At 44.4% G+C, this 19,159-nt stretch overlaps 2 protein-coding genes across 12 annotated transcripts in view; one reads left to right on the top strand and one right to left on the bottom strand.

Moving 5' to 3' along the window:
• LOC124184409 overlaps positions 1–19,159 on the bottom strand; it is a 209,439-nt gene that overhangs the window by 41,098 nt on the left and 149,182 nt on the right. For 4 of the 5 annotated variants that reach the window (XR_006871191.1, XR_006871192.1, XR_006871190.1 and 1 more), the window contains one exon: positions 3,240–3,500. The exons of the other annotated variant lie outside the window; for it this stretch is intronic. The gene's annotated coding sequence lies outside the window, so the exon portion shown is untranslated. The remainder of the gene's footprint in view (positions 1–3,239; positions 3,501–19,159) is intronic. 5 annotated transcript variants of the gene reach the window in all.
• Positions 1–19,159, top strand: part of LOC124184400 (teneurin-a) — a 514,944-nt gene that overhangs the window by 356,645 nt on the left and 139,140 nt on the right. Inside the window, exon 1 of one of the 7 annotated variants that reach the window (XM_046574048.1) lies at positions 6,888–7,544. The exons of the other annotated variants lie outside the window; for them this stretch is intronic. Within the exon in view, the coding sequence (XP_046430004.1) occupies positions 7,505–7,544 (40 nt within the window). The 5' untranslated portion in view covers positions 6,888–7,504. Of the gene's footprint in view, positions 1–6,887; positions 7,545–19,159 lie in introns of those variants that run through there. 7 annotated transcript variants of the gene reach the window in all.

Raw genomic sequence — 19,159 nt, 5'->3', positions numbered from 1 at the left:
CCTCCCGCAGGATGCATAACGGAAAAAATAACGCCGGTGTGTGCGTGCTTATTGATCCCTCGGAAAGCGGACCAGGGGGAAACTCTCTTGGCCAGGCGCGCCCGAGTCGAGTAGGCCATGTTATGTCATTCGGAGCTGCGTGCATGTTTGCCTCGGGATATTCAACCCCGGATCCTTGATCCGCCCCTCCGACCCGCTGAAAACTGGACCACGCGCCACTTGATGAGAGGAAAAAAAAAAAACGTAAAAATCATTCGGGCAACTGCCTGCTGTTCGAATTCCTACTAGCAAGGAGAAGTTTCGAGACGGGAAGAGAGGATTTTAACAAGAAAAAATAAATACAAATTTTGACGCACTTTGGCGTTTCGTTGAACGGGCATTTGTTTGTTTGCAGGTAAAAAGATCTTGACAACTTGTTCTCGGTTATTTTGGAAAATGTGAGGTAGTTGAAATAGAAAAAGAAAATTCCCGGCATCTTTTGAATGAGAAATTTCTCACGATCGGTAGGATAGAGTGTTTATCGGAATTTATCGAAAACGAGTCTTCAACAGTTTGTATGTTTCGCCGAAAGACGCGTTATTCGTTGAGAAGCCAAAAAGGAGTCTTTTAACTTTGGCGTGAAAATGCGTGGTTTTCTATTGTCCTAATTGGCAGATCCTATGGCAAAGATGCTTCTAATCGAGGCATATTTAGTTTCAAGAATCCGCACTGTGACCAATTACACGCTAATAAACAGGCAGTTACTTGCAGCTTGTTGGAAGATAAGAATCAGAGGGGATGCATGATGGTTTCGTGTTTTGAAGGAAATTTCGAGCAAGGGTAAAAACTCGCCCTCAGCGATCCTGAAACAAAGGCGATCTCACAGCGCGAAATTGAGTGGTTAAATCCAAGAAACGATGATCGGATACACGTGGGAGCGAGTGCTTTTAGATTGCGTGCTTACGTGTATTTGGCTTGGATTTCCGGGGATTTTACTGTCAAGAATCAAACGCGCGAAGCTCTCCCTTGACGAGCGTAACGACATCCTTAAGGTTATAAGGTGAAACAAATACTGGCACGATCATGCTTACTATCAGCGATGCAAAGTGTACCTCGTATATCCTTCGTGCGCGAGTTTCATCATTATTTTACCTACGTAAAGTGTAAAAAATTATATTCAGCCACCATAACCATCAAACAAAATAAGGCTGAAGTTCGTAAAGTTATAGCAATGATTATCATTTCGGAAAATCGTTACTTATAAATTTCAGGAGCGTCCGAAACTCGGTAAATCATGTTTGAAATACACAATTTGAAAACTTGACTACTTAAGAGTCACTGCAATCTTGCAAAACAATAATTTTTCCTCCCAACGTTTCGCTACATCAACGTAACTAACTTCAGCCTCATATCGAACACGTTATCGATAACCCGCTTGCCGATTTTCACCGAGTCAGCGTGCTCTGTGCGCGCCCTGTTGTACAAATTGAACTACCAATCTCGATGTTATAACCGTGGAAATACGCCGGTACAGCGATTAAGTTTGCCTTATATGTATACATATACCAACGCAGATTTGTAACCGCTTAGGAACCCGTATCGAATTGCTGCTTACAGCTACGGAATCCAATGAATATATACATATTCAATTTCTGTATCGATATGACGAGGTCTGCGGAATGTCGAGGGTGTTAATCGATGCCGCGTTAAACTACGACACGTCAAGACGTTTACGTTAAAAATTTCCAACTTTATTTCCATCCTCTTATTCTTTTTCATCTCCTGCCTTTGCCTTTGCCTCTGCCTCTGATTCTTCATCGAGAGCTTTACTCGCTAAGTTTCCTCCACTTCTCGCCCCCTGTGTCACGGCGTACAATAAACCTACCCTCGCCACATTTCACGGTGCACATTGACGTTCGACGTAAAACACACAGTCCTCTTCGTTGATTGGGAAATTGCTTTTAAAAGTACCGCGGTATACAGCTCCAATCAGCGCCATCGGAAACCTGAAGGAATTTCTTCCAGCAGCTAACTGGAACGAGTGGCAATTAAAAAAAAATCCAATGAAACAAAAACCGCAATCTGTACGACCTTTTTAAGACCCGTTCTCGTGTTTCGATTTACTCCTTTACAATAACGCCAGATCATCGATCGTTTGTTTCTTTATTACGTTCATTTTTCGAGAAAAGAGAGAAAAAAAAAAGAAACAAACAACAACAACAAAATGACGAGAGTAAAAATGACCTCGGACGAATTAGAAAAATCTTGACACACGGTAGATTAAATCGCACATGCTAAGCGTTATAGTTCGAACACGTTATTATGTAAATGGAATAAATCGGGGGATATCGCGCGTCTTATGATTTGTAGGTATAACGGAACAGAATGTGCAGTTGAATTGATCTTCGAGGAACGTTTACAACGACTGCGAGGGTTGGCGACGGGATCAGGATTTCCGTCCTTGATCCTCCTCCGTGGCAACGTCTTATAGCCTGAGTCATTGTAATTGCGTACAATATTGCTGCAGCCATTACCATTTGGTCCTCCGGTTGTTTGCCGGATGACGTTGATCCTCGGGCGGCGGGGGCGGCGGATCTCTTCCACGCCCCCAACGTTCCTCATAAAGCACACCTCGAGGCGTACACCTACCGGTGTTGTCGCCGTTGCAAGCTTACGGAATATGATCAGGGCTCTCCGCGATTTTTTATTTTATTTTTTTCTTCTCTCGTTTTTGTTTTTTACTTTGTAAAAAAAATTATTTTTATCCTCAGCTAAAGAGGGAGATAAAATTACGAAGCAAAGTACTCGGCGTTGAGGGTTAACGACGCCTTAGAAGATCATGGGTCAAATTGGCTCTCGTTACGCAGTACGTTACATGGATAAGGTATGGCACTCGATAAGAAATACCGCCAATAAATTACAGGGTGGATTAAAGTTTTCAAACCAGCCCCCTCAAGTTCAACGATATACTCGAAAATTAAACCCCGAGTGATTCCAATCGATGCCACGGATTGTATAATAAAGAGGCAAACTCGGCGTCTTACTAATTTATACGATTCGTTTTTGCTCGAGAGAACGGAGAGGCAAGGAGAGAAATAATTCTTTGACTTCGATACACGATAACACGCGGTTATAATTTACAATTTTTTCAAACGATTTATATAATTTTCTATTGCAAAAAATTGATCAAAACCGGATGGCTGAATTCACAAGTGAGGATGATATTGAAACATGTTTAAACAAGATTGAATCGTACTTACACGCGGAATAACAGATTTTCAGGAGAGATTTCATTATTTTTCTCCTTTCCACGGTAATTCCTGCGTCTTCCCGCCGGGAAATACGTTTCTTCTTCCCCCAGCGAGTTGCTCCTGCCACCCCTAACCCCGTTCCTCGCGGTATTCAACTCCGAGTTTCTTTGCAGTCAGCTTGTCGGCAGGACGCCTCTGTGCCCCTCGTAAATAAAAGCCATTCTTTTTTCCCTTCTCTCCAGAGTTTACCGCACCATCAGGCTCGATCACCTGCGCAGAGTAAAAACACGAATCGCTTATAAAATGAAAGAAGAACAAGACGATCCGGGACAATCTTTCACTTTGTCCACAATTCATATGCGTTATACAAAAAATATATGTAAAATATTACTGGTTTGAAGAAAATACAGTGCACATTTTCCACGTTTTCGGTTCACGGTGTTTGACGCGAGAAAGCGAGGGGCCGGTACTAAGGTCAGGTAAAACCGGCTTAATCTCAAGTAACCAAGGCACTTAGTAGGCGAAGTAGGTACCTCAGGTAGAGTCGAGCACTATCCAAGTAACGAGCCCCGACACGAGGTCCAGGACGAAGGAATTGGTATACGTTGAAGGAGGGCCCGGCCTGTAGTACCAATTATGCGAGAAAACGGTGACGGGGCGGAGGGGGTGATCTTACCAGAGATAGCCGTCCGAATATTAACAAGGATTTTCGTTATCGCTCAAGTTGGGAAATCTCCGGTTAAGTTCGCGCTTTGAGGGTGAAACTGGCGTGGATGGCAGGTGCGTGCCGAGGAAAGGACCGTGCGGATTTTCCAGCGGAGCAAGAAGTCTTCGACGCGAGGCGAGGCGAGGCGACGTGGGGCGATAGTGTATAAAGGGCCAAGCCTCTTATCTTACCTGCTGGGAGCGCGTCTAGTCGCCATAAGTAACTTTGAGCTTTAGTATTTAAGGCCTCCGGCACAGAGTTAAGCCTCGCGTGTAACAACGCGCTGGGATACTTCTTGACCGTTAAGGTCCGTACAGCCAGCCCGTGAAATCACTTCCCCAAGTCCACCCTGCAGGCTGCAGGGCCACCAATCGTACTCTCCGCCCCTGCCGCCATGCGGAAACTCCGAAAGCTTCTTCTGCTTCGACGGGTAATGAATTCCTCGGCGGGCTCCTTCACCTGCCAAAGCCTCGTATAATTAATTTGCCATCCCGAAACCCTCTCTCTCTCTCTCTCTCTCACTCTTACACTGTACGCAGGTATATACTGTGTATATATGTATATATATAGATACGGCCTAGCTCCGTTCGTCTCTTCGAATTCACGCGGATCAATCCGTTGTAGGAAGATTTTTAAGAACCCAGTTTATCGTTAACTAATCGCCATCGAATGCCTGCGTAGCGAAAATCTCGTGACTTCAACCCTACCGAAATTCCGTTCTGCCCACGTTTTTCCACCCCCCCCGCCCGCGGAATTTGTTGCACACAGAAACGTGAGAAACGTTGTTCAGCGATGCGTAAATACGTCGGAATAATTGCGGTATCATCATCTTATTGTGTCGGGGGCAGGCGGTGCACTTTCTGTGAAATGATACGAAACATATGACGCGACGGTTTGAGTGAGCTGCTCGTTGCTGTATCACCGACGGTAGTTTGGCTTGGAGAAAATCGTCCCTTTTCATTGCCCCGAGGGTGCGTTTGTCGCCCCCCCCTCCCCCTACTCCACCCTCCACCCTCTCGTTTCCCCACAACAAGCCCGACTCCCCGCTGCATCACGTCATCGCATTCATCATCCAAACACCTTCTCAAATCCTCTCACTTTTCAGGATAAATTACACCGGCTCTCACTCCCTCGTTTCGAACCCGATCGCGTCGTTTAATCTCTAACCGAAAACACCTGACTTTCGGTAGAATTTGACGCTTTTTAATTAGCGTTCTATTCGTCGCGGACGATGACGTGAAAAAAATGTAGTTCTTTAAAGTATCGTCAACGCGCACGGGTGAGGCTCCGGATAAATCACATCTCGACATTGAAAGGAATCGCAGTATACAAAGAAGCCTGAACTTGAAAACGAACGAAAAAAGAAACCGGGTACTGATCCTGAAAAGGTAGAAGTAACACGCGTCGCGTCGGGGCTTCGAGCGAAACGTCGATTCGCGGGATGTGCTTCCCTTTTTTTCTCTTTTTTTTTTCCCTGATTCTACAAATTTTCCACCGATTCATCAATTCATGATCTTGTTAGCCGGGTATTGTGGAGCGTCGGTCCCGCAGCGGTGCTCGAACGGCGCCCACGGGAACAACCCGGGGCGTCGGGACACCCGGGAACCCGATGTGTGCTACATTTACGAGGGTGTTGGTGCGGCCTAGGAAACGGCTGCTGCAGTCTCGCATTGTCATGCATTCCGCAGTCGGGCAGATAATAACGGCCTGCTCGTCCTCTGTCGCTAATATACTTTCCCGATTCATCCCCGTTACAACTCGTCGAGGGTGTCTGATCCGTCTCTGGGACTGATCGGAGCTCTTCGGTCCGACTCATTTCCGTCGACGGTTCGTGCTCACTCTCGTCCAACATTGACCAGGCGATGCTTTTTGAGCGATGAGAAATATAAGCAGGTATGTATAGGTTGTAGACGGACCCGGGTATCCTCTTGTTCGAAAGATAGGTGACCTGAATTATTTTAAGAGCTTCGATGAAGCGCAAAGCTCTCAGGAATTAGTGTCTTGGTGTGAGAAGTAAAGAAACCCGCAGGAAACAAGAGCGAAACGGAAATAGGCTTCGGTTCTCGAACGACGTAAAAGTTCGTCCCTCGGCTCCGTTGGGAAATTGAGAAACGTTCGGTGACAGCCAAGTGTCGATTTATCGGGAAATCGGTTCCCGAGAAAATTAGCCGGTAGCGTCGGGTAACCGAACTGCAGTACAAATTTCAAGTCGATCCGATTAATGGTTGCCGCTACTGGAATTGTGGTCGGCGTTTCGGGTACTTTCCTTCATCACCCTCCCCGTAGCACCCGACTATTCGTTTAAATCGGCGAAGTGTATCAGAGACGCGACTACTTCAATTGTAAATTCAATTTCTTTCCAACCGAGTAACACTTCTCCTTTTATTCGTTTCCATATCTCCCGCTAATTCTTCCCGCCGTTTTGAGAAGGAGAGGGTTCAAAGATCCTTCGAATCCAAAGGACCAACGACCGCTGACTGTATTTTCGATCCCCGTACCCCGGTCTTCGGTATCAGAAACTAAACGGCGAAGAAAATTCCTCGACTTGTCAATTAATTAAAGAAAGAAGAAACCCTCGTTCCTCCGAAAGCTCGTCGCGTCCGTTCCGCGTTCGTTCTACGATCTTTTCCAATAACTTCGAAGCCGTCGTATATCGAATGATGGTCTCGATAGATTCGAGGAAAGAATTCCCGGCGTCACGTGGTCCTCGTGGTGCAGACCTCGGTATAGAGAGAGTGTCAGAGAAGATTCGTGTGCCATGACGAGGTACGCAACTGGGCCAATCGATACGCGGCGTCGTCCAGAGGCGGGGGTGGCGTCGAGAGCTTTTCAAAAGCTCCGTCGGGGCGCTGAGGACGCCCGGCGTCGCGCGAAACGGCGGGAGCCGATGCGGGTGCGCAGGTTCGCCCAGTACACGACGTCTGCGTTGAGCCATGTTCCGCGTCGCGTCGTTTCCCGACGATTTTTTCACTCTCTTTTCGGATTTTTTATCGTCCTTTTAAAAATCGGTTAACCCAGCGTCCGCTGCGCGTGGTAAATGCGAGTTTCCAAGACGGACGATAATTCGCGGTTCTCGCCGCGGCTGCTTCCGCTTTTCCGTGCACTCCTTCTCGCCCCGCATTTCCACCCCCGGATCTACGACTGAAAAACAATCGTCTCTGTTTACATCGAGAGCGTTCCGTGCGTGCCGCGTTGTCCGAATTTTTATCAAGAACCTTAAACCCCCCCCTCTCCCGAGCTTAGCCGGGATGAGAATCTGCACCCGCGGTCATCCTTCCGGTACAAAGTACCCCGCGTAGTGGATTCCTTCTCCGTTACGTCGAGCCTTTACGTGCGATGTTCCGAGCTTCCTGATAACGTTCACCGGAGAGGACCGACCGTGTTCCGATTTCTGCACAAAAATATCACCGAAAGTGAGAGTGACCGTCGTATACTAGCTTTCAGTGAACCCTTCGAGTGCTTTGCGAAGTTACAAAAGCGATTTTACGCTTCTCCTACAACTTGCGGCGGCGGAACTAATCCTCGACTTGACAAGTAATCAAAAAATCGCGATTGACCGGAAGCAATTATGCATCACTACTACACGCAGGAAGACATCGACCGTGTCGGTGAGTCCCTCATCCGTCAAACCTCTTTTTCGGGTCACGCGTGTCTTCAACGTGTGTCGCCACCCTCGCTTCGATCCACAGGTCACGACTCGACGTTGAAACGAATTGAACCCCGATTCCGACCCGTCGATTAAGGCCCACGAAAGTCTGCAAGATAAAATTCTATGACTTCATTAATCAACCCGGTGTAATTAGTTTGGCAAACGACAACGACGCGAGTGTATAATCTGGATTTTGCACCCTTATACCATACAACTGAGTACCGAAGTCAAAGCCGAAGAAATTTCGCTTTTTCTACCTCCTCGTTTGTCACGGTTACTGCTATAATATTTCATCGTTTGATCTCGCAGCGCACATATTGGCGTCGTCGTTTCAACGTCGGAGAAATTTTCACGCGTCTAATGTCACGTTGTAAAATTTTTCCCTCTGGACGATTTTACATTTTTGCCTCACAGCTGAGCACGGGTTACGTGGCAACCTGTCTCCGCAGTTAATAATAACAATGGTAATACCGCGTTACATAAATTTTACGAAGCACGTTATCCTGGGGCACCAAAATAGCCCGCGTATAACACGCGTATGCCCAATAATTCAATAGCTTTACGTCGCGAAGCTAGCACTTTTTTCAGTCTGACTTTCTCTCACTCTCTCTCTCTCTCGCTTTCACTTATTCTCTCTCCGACCGGAGAATATTACCACCAAGGCAAAAATACGCCTGTAAAAACCCACCGACCTCAGTCACCGGTGAGAATGGACCGCGAAATTATTCTTTCACGGATTGTATACGCGCAGGACTCGCGGAATATTTAGTCGAATGGGTGAGGGGGATATTCTTTGGCGAGATTTTCGCTCGCGACAAAACAGTATTTTTTCATTAAATTTCACCCAGACATAACAGTAATACGAAATAATTGTCGTCTCACCGTATCACTGATTGCGAGAAAAGAATTTATTTACCGTTAACAAACGTACGTTTGCGGACATGAGGAAATAATTTTTTTCTTATTATTATCAAACTTTAATCGAGTCAAACAACGATCGATAGAAATTTGTTAAAAGTTAACAAATCATGTTTTGCTCGATTTAAATTTGATAATAATAACGAAAGATTTGTTTCGCCACATCCGCAAACAAATACGCCTGTCAACAGTGCAAGCAAACTCTTATCTCGTTGTTATCGTCCTACGAAAATCACGAATTCCCGAACGAGTTTCCCACATTCGAAATTGTTTCAGCATGCTCTCGTTAGCGCTCGCCTTACGCTTCGGGATCGTTCGACATCAAAGATAGTCGCAATAAGAGATCTCCTTGGGGCCTCCGAAGGCTCGTCCCTCTGACGGTTTCACCCCTTTTTTCTAATCTCGCAACAGTTCCACTAATGCGAATAGCCGGAGGGTTCGAAAACGGCGTGAGCCGCAATCGTTCCGTACAAAATTGCATCGATCCTCGTCGACTGAGCCAACCCCCGCAACGACGGATATAAGGATACCAACCGTGCGCCACCCTCGGCCAATAAACTGGCTTAATTGCAGTTACGTACGTACGTACCTCTGGGCAAACAAGGACGTGTCGCAGAACCGTCAAGCGGAATGTATTTCCGAGAGGAAAGAGAGAAGGGAGAGAAAGGAGAGCGCGGGGGTTGGAGGGCTTGCAAATCCGTCGGCGACGAGGACGACACAGACGGACAGAGAGACACGTGCCCCGTTCTAATTTGCTTACGAACTACGTACCGAAAATACAAAGCAAAGCGAACCTCAGCGGCATTGTTTTACGGACAATGCTTCCGAGCGACGGACGTGCAGGGGTGGTTCTGCAGGGTGCCCGACTCCTCCTCCATACCCATGATTTTCTTTATTGTTGTTCCGGATTCTCGTTCACGCGACTTCGTCTCGCCATTAACTCGAGCGCTTCAATTAGTTAACGTGACGTCCAGGGGCACAGGGATCGATCCGACTCTCTACTCGGCTTTCTTTCTTTCTTCCCATCCTTCTTTATCTTTTCTCTTATTTTCTCTTCCCTTCTTTTCTTTTTTTTTCTTTTTTTTTTTTTCTTTCACCATCTTTTCTTTTCCCTTCCTTTTTCTTTCCTTCTTCCTCTCGTGATTAACGAGCGCTGTCTTAATCACATCTAACCACCACACCGTGTACCAGCCTAGGCACACGTGTCTACCTGTCTGCATGTGTGCGTCCCTCGTGTGATATCGTTATACGATTCGCAATTTCAACCGATCGACGGATATTGAAAACCCGGTCACGTGGTAGAAGTAATTGTTGCAGGAGTTGACGAAATGTGTAAATATTTTCCACCCCTTCGTAATAAACGGTACAACTTTCATATCCGAATGAAATTTCATCTTTTTGTTTAAACTTTTACGCTCTTGCGACAATTTTTTGGGAACGAGCGTCTGTTGATTTCAAAATCGCAAGTAAATATTTCGCTTTCGTTCTTTCGTCGCGAGACTTGATTCGACGCAGTTGGAACAATTCGAACGATCCTGCAATATAAGAATTTTCCCCTTCAATAGACCGTTTTAACGATTCGAGAATCCGATCCGAATGCCTGCCGCAGGTGGCCCCGCGGAATCATTGGGAGTTGAAATATATTGAGAGTGTAAATATTCGGCTAAATCCGAATTGCGCGTTGGAATTCAAATATCTTACTTGTTTCGGTGGAGACGCGACGTTCGAGGGGCGGGACAGGGTTTCTTCTACCGCCTCCTTCGTATCCTAGGATCTCACATAAGGAGGTGAAACCAGGCTCGCGTATATTAAATCGGTTGAATTTGCAAGATATTGGAACGTGTCCCGTTGCGGAACGTCGCGTCGCTTCGTCGTCGTCGTCTTCGACGTACGTAAGGTAAAAACGATTTTATTACCCTCCGCAGGACAAGTTCAAGACCGGGAAGTATAAGAAGACGGCCAAAAAAACCCCGGCGAAAAAAGCGAAGGAAACCCGTCAGCTCGAATAATTTCAAATGAAATTGGCGCTCTCGCTAAATTTCTGATCCCCGCTTCGCTCAACGTCATCTTATTTTTTTTTTTTCTTACTTATGGTTCGATTTTCGATTAAAAAATCGCCTCACCTCTACGACGAATTTTATTAAAACTCGATAGATAATAATAACAACCAGATTCTCTTTCGCTTTTCATAACCGTGAAATCTGCACACCCGGTTCCCTTCGAATCGTTCAATCGCGTTCTGTCGCTGCAACAGTCATCCGGTGTCAAAGAGCAAGTATAATTCGCAGGTACACTCGCCCCTGCCCGAGGTGCCGTATAAATTCTGAATTTATTGTAATCCAGGGATCGCCCGGACCAGTTTTTGGAGAACTCCAACGTCTGGTAAGATCGGCGTTGGATTCGTTAAAAATTCACAAAGCTTGTACACACGGTTCCTGCGAATTTCCCGCACCGTGGATACATTATACATATATAATAAAATACACACATACACCGTCCATGCGGTATGTAAAAGTCGGAATATGCAGGGTTTAGGCACCAAGAGTACGGATCGATACGTGCCATACGTAGTATGTAGGTACATACGTTAGGTGTGCGCTTATGTAACGTGCGTTACATCTATTCACGTGTCTATGTATATGTATTTGTATATATCCATGTGCAGACGTGCTCACATTGCGGATGAAATTCCTTCCGCGACAAAAGTCCCGAATTATCGACTCAGAAACACACAATACCGTTTCCATTCCTGCGATTCTTTTATCGCCCGTAAAAACGGTCATCCGGAATGCCCGTGCAGTATACGTTGGCGATCAACGGAGAGGATTCTATTCTTATACTTTTATCATCATTATCGGTGTTATTTTTAATGCCGCTATACACACGCATATACATATATATTAGGGTGTGTGAGAAAAAAATAATTTACCATTTCCTACCACGGCACCACCTAAAGAGCTTTTTTAGGTTAAAAGAAAGGATCTGTCAAAAGATGGGCGTTCTACGTTACGTGAAAGATCACGCCCGGTTGCCTTTTCACTTTTATAAATTTTTTTTTTTTTTTTTTTTAACTCGTGAAGTATCGTGAAGACTATCATTTTTTTTTTTTTTTTTATCGCTTACATCAATCGTAATATCAATTTGCATCACAGAGAAGACCCACACTTGTGATATCAAGTCTCCGGTTAATGTTTGAGAAGTGTATCCGACGACATTTTCATCACTAATGCAATCTGATAAAATAGTGTTATAATTTAGTGTCAACTTTTAATTCAAGAGAATAAAGATTTCCGGGTGATATATTGTTGCGTTATGGATCGTGATCTTTGAGTTGAATGTAAATGTCAGGAAAGAAATAATAATTCAAGCGCTAAGACGTGTTTCTTGACAAATTCAAAACAAAAAAAATTATAAATGTGAAAAAAAGTGAAAAATCAAATAAGCGCACTCTTCCACGTAACGTAGAACGTTCATATTTTCACGGAATCTTTCTTTCAACCATAAACAATCATTTTAGGGTCTTCCACGGTGGAAAATCGTAAACTATTTTTTTTCGAAACACCCTAATACATATATATATTTCAGTTTTTTTGCTCGTTCAAAAACTGCCCCGATAGATTTCGCCGATGAAAAAAAAAACTGTTTTGATATTAGTTTTCTTCCACAGACCGATCTATCGGGTCTATGTATACTTATGTACACGTACTTGTTCTAGTTTCTACCGGTGTAAAACGGGAGATAAAGAGGGAGCAAGAAGAAATAGAGAGAAAGAGAGAGAGAGAGAGAGTTAATCAACGAGACGCAATTAACATTTTTTTAGCGCCACACCACGCCGAGTTCTACGGCTACGCGGGTCGCGAGTCCGTAAGACGAGTTGGACAAGTTTAAGATTGCTCAACTCGAGTGGATCACGGTGACGGTAATTAATTTACCGCCCGACATCGCGGGATTCAACCGAACTAAAAGGAGCCTCAGCTGCTCGACGGATTTTTATACGACGGTGTATTTCCTTTTTTTTTTTTTTTTTTTTTATGTTTTTTTTATCTTCACCTCTTGTACCTACGTACACTTTCCTCCCCTCCTACCCTACGCCACCCTCCTCACCCTCTTTCTCTCTCTCTCTCTCTCTCTCTCTCCGCAAGATCTCTGGCCGTTTCTTCTCGAGTCTCCCGTGTCTCTGTCCCGATCGACGACGTTGTAACGACCCTACGTAAAATAGAAACGTCGCGTAGTGTCCGTGCATCATCCCCCTACATAGGTATCGGTATAACGGAACACCGTCGATGTTTCATCTACGAACGACGTCGATTAATACAAATACATACGTACGTACGTACGTGCATGGTATCCGGCAACGCGTATACGTACACCCACAACGTAACAGCGATATCCTGATTCTGAATTCGATTATACATCGTCCATGCAACGTAGGTACCACATGGCTCGACGTACGTAGGTACATCATAGATACATACATACATCCATACGTACCATGCGATGTACCATAACGGCGGTAAAACTTGGTTGCGGAGAACGGCGCTCGTTTGTCCGATAGTTTATACCGGATGTATGTACGTATGTATGTATATAGGTATAATGTATGTGCAGGTTATCGCAGTGCCGTCGATGCCCTGTGTTTTTCTTTTCTTTCATTCTATTTTATTTTTTTTTCCTTTCTTTGTTTTTTTTTACCGTTTTTCGTATTTCTCTACCTCCTTAGATGTACATATATATATATAGACTTGCGTACGTATTTTCTGACAACGACGTCGTTATAAGGAAATAAGCGAGAACGCCGCCGGGGCTTCAGGAAAATATGGTCACTGTTTACATATATATATAAAATAGGTATTGTACACATAAAACAATGTACCGTATAACGACCCTGCGAGGAGATCGTGAACGGCCTTACATACATCGAGATATATATTTTTCTATGATTCTGCAGGTGTCCGAGAGTATTGATAGAAATGTTCCCAAGCTATATTCTCAGCGTTTAAAAATTACCGGAGGATTTAATCTGCAGAAATAAGCATATTTGATAGTGATTTAAAGTCATTTTTTATCGTTATATTACAATGATGGTGAATCGAACGGTGCAATTAAAAGCATTTGGAAAAGAATTTCGCCAATTGATTATTCTGGATTTTTTTCTCTCTCTCTCTCTCTCTCTCTTTCTTCTCAACTGTTACGTACGGATTTCAGATCCTAGACTGCGATTGCGAGGTTAATTATTTTTGAGGTAATTAACCATCGGACCGACTTTACTTTGCGTGAATGAAATTTTGAAGACAAAGGCCCGAGGAGAATCTCTCTATGCGGTACGTAAAGTGGAAAAATTAGCGTGACAGGGGTGCGCGCGACGTGCTGCGGCAGCTGGGGGATGAAATTGAAAATTTACGAAGCGTCAAATACCTTATATACACGACGCAGACGCTCTGACCTGGGATAATTCTTATTAGCGAGAACAATTAGCTGTGTAAAATTGAATTTGTTTCCTTATCTTTTTTTTTTTTTTTTTCTACCATCGTCAATGCCCAAAGTCTTCTGCGTAGAGTGAGAAAAACCGCGCTGTGTATAAAATTAATGTAAAAACTTGTCACAAGGGTAAGAATAAATAGGTAAATGTGTGAGAAATTAGAAAACCGAAGTCTGGACCAGAGACGAAAGCTTACTTCGAAAATTTACGCCAAAGATGAGCATCGCGGATGGTAAATGCAACTTCGTAACTTCGCTAAAAATATTCTGTTCGAAATATAATCACGAATATGATTAACAAGCGTTAGACAGTGCGTATTACATAAATGTATTACGTTCATATCGGCGACGTGATTTTACTGGAAATGATATGAGTTCTGAATTCGTGCGAAAAACAGAAAAAGAGGTAACGAAAATGATGATGAAAATGAAAATGAAAAAAAAAGAAAAAAAAAAACTTATTTCACGTAGAAAACGGCTTTGCCTGTGCTTCGCAAAGTAGGTTCAATTCCATTAATTTTGTGGCAAGCCAATTTATTTCCCGCGGAAGGAATTCTCGCGGGATGTTACCTGCCCTGCGGGGAGGAACGCTTGCGGTACTGTATATAGAGCAGGGAAGGGAACCGAATGTAAAACAGTGACAATTAAAAGTTGAATTAGATCCGCGAAGTATAAATGGTCGTTGTTGTTGGTTTTCGTTTTGTTTTCGTTTTGCTTGCGTATTTTTTATTTTTTTTTTTAGTTTTTTTTTCTCGGTTCGCCGTTTGATATTTTCGTCAAGGTATTCCTCGTTGCTCGCGGCGTAAAGTTTATTCATACCCCTCGAATAGAAGGCTCGCCTCCGGTTCCATCATGTTTCACCGTTGAAGTTCAATTTTCTAGGTTAATTTGACTCCGCGTGTCTTTTTTCTTCCTGTTCGCGACTGCTGTACATGTATATATATACATGTATATATATACATATATATATATATTTATATACACATACATACCAACATATATAACCAAACCGACCCTGCAGCACGCGCCGAGTTGATTCAAATTACGTTTGACATCCGACGCGAGGGAATATAAGATAATTTCGTTGGTCTTAGATTTCCAGCGGGAATAAAGTTCTGTACAGATGCGGTTTTTAACGAGGTGAATAGAGACGGAGAGAAGGATGAGCGAGAACGAGAGATGGAGAGAAACGGAGAGTATGAGAGAAAGAAAAATTCCCCGGAAAAGATGGGAAATAAAAGGGATCTCTCCAGAGGGGGGTTTTGGTCTGGCGGATTCAAGGCTTTCCGTACACCGAATCCATCCTATATTCTTGAATACATACATACATATATATATATATATATATATATATATATATATATATATATATATATATATATATACACGTCCGCACGTGCACGCTGTCTTTGGATTATCCGGGGATTAAATTCATCCCTAAACGACGCTCTCCGATTATGCCAGTCGTTGAAAAACCGCGATTCGGGGGGTAAAGAATTAACCAATCCGAGACTAGAAACGCGGTTGTTAGCAACGAAAAACTGAAGGAAACGAATACGCAACTTCAGGACGAAAAGGATCTCGCTTAAATGTGAATACTCCCTTCAACTAAATCTTGAATAATCGCGAAAAAAGCCGAGATACCGAAGAGACGCGACAGCACTCGGGGGTGAACGGTAGTCGATGTCTACGAATTACGAATTCCTTGGTACAAAAAGCACACCGTACATATATATATATATATATATATATGTATATGTAGGAGTGGTTCCGGCGATACGATTGCAGAGAGTATCTGTCGGTAAATCGCAATCAATTCGATAGAATCGGCAGTTTTATCCCCGCACCACGGGGATGTTTATGGGCGAGGGCAAGGCGAGGGTCATCGCGAGATGTCGCTGCGGCAACTGTCAGCCCTCGACCGGGTCGAAAACAAATAACAATTGCTATAAAGGCGATACCGACTTGCCGTAATCCGACACGGGGCATATTGAGCAGGTCTCGCCGAAGGGCGGGGATCCGCCGATCAGGGGAGGCTCGCATTAACGATAATGACGAGCCGGTGCGTCCGTCACTCGTGATCGCCGATCAGGATTCCCCGACACGCGCGTCTCAGATTACAAACTCCCGCTGCACGACGGCCCGGTTCCGCGGATATTTCTCTTTTCCGATCGTCGCCGGCACCGACAAAACAGTTTTCGAAACACGGAACGTGTCTCTCGACGAGCGACGCTGCAAAGTTTGCAGAAATAATAATCGTCGATTAGTATGTAAGAACTTGTCCCTACTTTGTTACGTAGTCATTGAACCAGAGCGTGTTCGAACAGGACAAACATTGAATCTTAAATATTTGACAAAAATATATGTATCGTAATTAGAACCTTCGGATTCATTTCTTAACACTGGTACGTTTAAACAAATTTTACTGTCTTGCGAATCTTTTTATTCACCGACCAGACTCCTACCAATTGCCAATTTTTAACCGTTGCGAAAGTAATCCCACCCTGTGCCACCTGTTTTCTCAACCACAACTCCACCTCGACGACTGGCTAAAAGAAATCTCAGCCCGTATACCCGTCGAAAAAACTAGGTGAAAAAAAAAACCAGTATAAAAAAGCTATTAGAAAATATTCGAGGATCTGACTCACGAACAAAACACACCGTGGTCAATGAATTTTTACAATCAACTAATACTTCAACTCAACGAGGAGGCGCTACCTCAAAAATGATTGCCCGGTCCGACCCGCCGATTTTTCCAAAAAGGGATGGTAATCGGCGGTCGCGTAATGGCGTCCCTCCCCCCCTTCCAACGGTACGAGAAATTTGGACATTTTATTCGCGGAGGAGAGAACGTGCGACGCGTAACTTTTCAGCCGCGGTTCGCGCTTTCCCTCCACCCGATAAAAAATGATTAAAACAAGACCGGCAGCCGCGTTCCTGGAAAAATACAGAGAGTAGTACAGCATCCCCCGTGAAACACAGTTTCCATAACGCGTTCCGCGGTACCCGCGCGTAAACAGAACCGGGTTTCGTTGCGTCCAGCCCTTTTCCCTTTTCCCCCATGCCGCCGTCTCTCATTATTGTTTTTATTTGTTTTTATCGCCGGCGATGGCTGAGGGTGGTAATCCGGGCTGTGCCCCCATCGGCATGCTTCTAATCACCGTGATATTTCGTGTACCGAAAGGGAGAAAAGAAAAAAAAAAAAAAAAGTAGAAAAAAGTTGTTCACTCTCTCTCCCTCGCGTATTGATACAGGATTTTTTCATTTGTAATTTTTATTATTTACACAGAATTCTCCAGGGATTCTTCACACCCATCGTCGCGAGCATGTATTCGATAATAACAACGTGCGAATCGAAAAATAATTTGCATCTCCACCGGGCATCGTATAATAAACAGGGATTTGGTATATTCGTAACTTTTACACCGCTCGTAATATCATGGCTATAAAATAAGCATTCGCGTTTTCAAAATTTCCAGAACCCGCGACATTTTTCACACGGTTTTCAGAATCGTTTGTGTTCAGAAAATTCGATCCCGCAATAACCGCGCGGGTGTTTTCGCAAAAACTCAAGATCAAAAACCGATTTCCCTCAAGCGCATATCTACATACGTATCTATATATATATATATATATATATATATATATATATATATATATATAAATATATGGGTAATAGCGGTGAAAAATGTTCATAAACGCGTTCCATCAGGTGCAGAAAGCATATTTGCAGTGGCCTGCTGCCTTCCGCCAAAGGATGAAGGGAAATTCAAAGAGATCAAAGAGTCAGGATAGAACCACGCTGCTGCAGGTACATACATAGGCACCTTCGCCAAAGTTGCGGTGTTGACTGATCACAGTTTCCGAACTACGTCTATAACGTCAGACTACGTTCCCCGTACAGCGGGAAGTAAACGGCTACAGGAATCCGGGTGAATTGAATCGGAACTTTGGTTATAGATTTTTTGCACGGAACGAAAAAATACATCTACTAGCTTGACCGTGGAACGGCAACATCTTTTTCTTTCTTTCTTTTTTTTTTTTTACCTATTCCGGTGACAGGGGGAGGGGTGAAAAAACACCCCAATCTTAGTTTTATAAAAAATCACGTGCATCGAAAAACTTTTTTTTACCCTCGGATGAAAGCGCAAGTTGTTCTCTTGCGTCGGGAAATTTGAATTCGCGCTGGGTGTATTTTCAGGCCCCGTTACCGTTCTTAGTTTTTTTTTTTTTTAAACATACGCGATTATCTCGGGAAATAAATAGCATCTCCTCCCCTTCGAGCCCCGGAAAAATAAGGGCGCCCACCACCCGCTTGACCCTTTTGTTTGTTTATTTTTCTCTAATGGCGGTCCTGCGAAAACAGCCCGAAGCAATCCGTCCGTGTCCCGGAGTTCCACCTCGATCCGCGTCCGCGTCGTCGTCCCGACGTTCGTTGTTCATCAGGTTCCTTCGGCGTCGATTGGATCCCCGTATCCTCCCCGTTGCCGACAGCAACGCGATACGCGACCTCCGCCTTCTTCCGAATAAACCTCTGCTCGTCTCCCTCGGGCGCAAACAACGCGGTTCAGTCGCTTTTCCGAGGATCCGAAGGCGACCGATCGAAAGAAAAACACACGGGAAGAATGTGGGCGAAGATGAAAAAGCGAACCGTGGACAACGAACTTCGGCTCTGTGCAACCTCGGCCTAATATGAGAAATGAAAAAATTCCTCTCCCTCCTCCTTTCTTGCGCGAGGAAAGGACAGAGATGAAAAAACCCCAACGGCAAAGTTTACGCACGCGATCCGTCGGTCCGCGGCTCTGGTCAATAACCCGTCAACGTTTCACCGTGGAAATCACATGTATCGGAAGCACCTTACGCTATGCTAACGTAGTTTCCCGACGTGGAACGCGGGTGAAAGTCCCGTCGGGGTAAACATCGGTAACCCATCTATTATGCAAGGTGGTTCCCTAATGATTTATCGAACAGGCCTTTCCGCCGATGGATGAAAAAAAGAAATATGAAAGAAACGAGCGGACAAATAAATCGCCCTCACGCAACGCCGGAAGAAGAAAAATTTCAAATATTTATACGTGTAGGAAGAAAGGAAGTGAGCGGGGAAGAAAATTTTGTCCGATTCTTTCGCCGATAACGATGACGATTATTACGGTATATTTGAGAAAATTTTATCACTGT

This window comes from Neodiprion fabricii, chromosome 6 (assembly GCF_021155785.1).
Source record: "Neodiprion fabricii isolate iyNeoFabr1 chromosome 6, iyNeoFabr1.1, whole genome shotgun sequence".
NCBI classification, from domain to species: Eukaryota; Metazoa; Arthropoda; class Insecta; order Hymenoptera; family Diprionidae; genus Neodiprion; species Neodiprion fabricii.
This window is presented reverse-complemented; position numbering and strand designations above follow the sequence as displayed.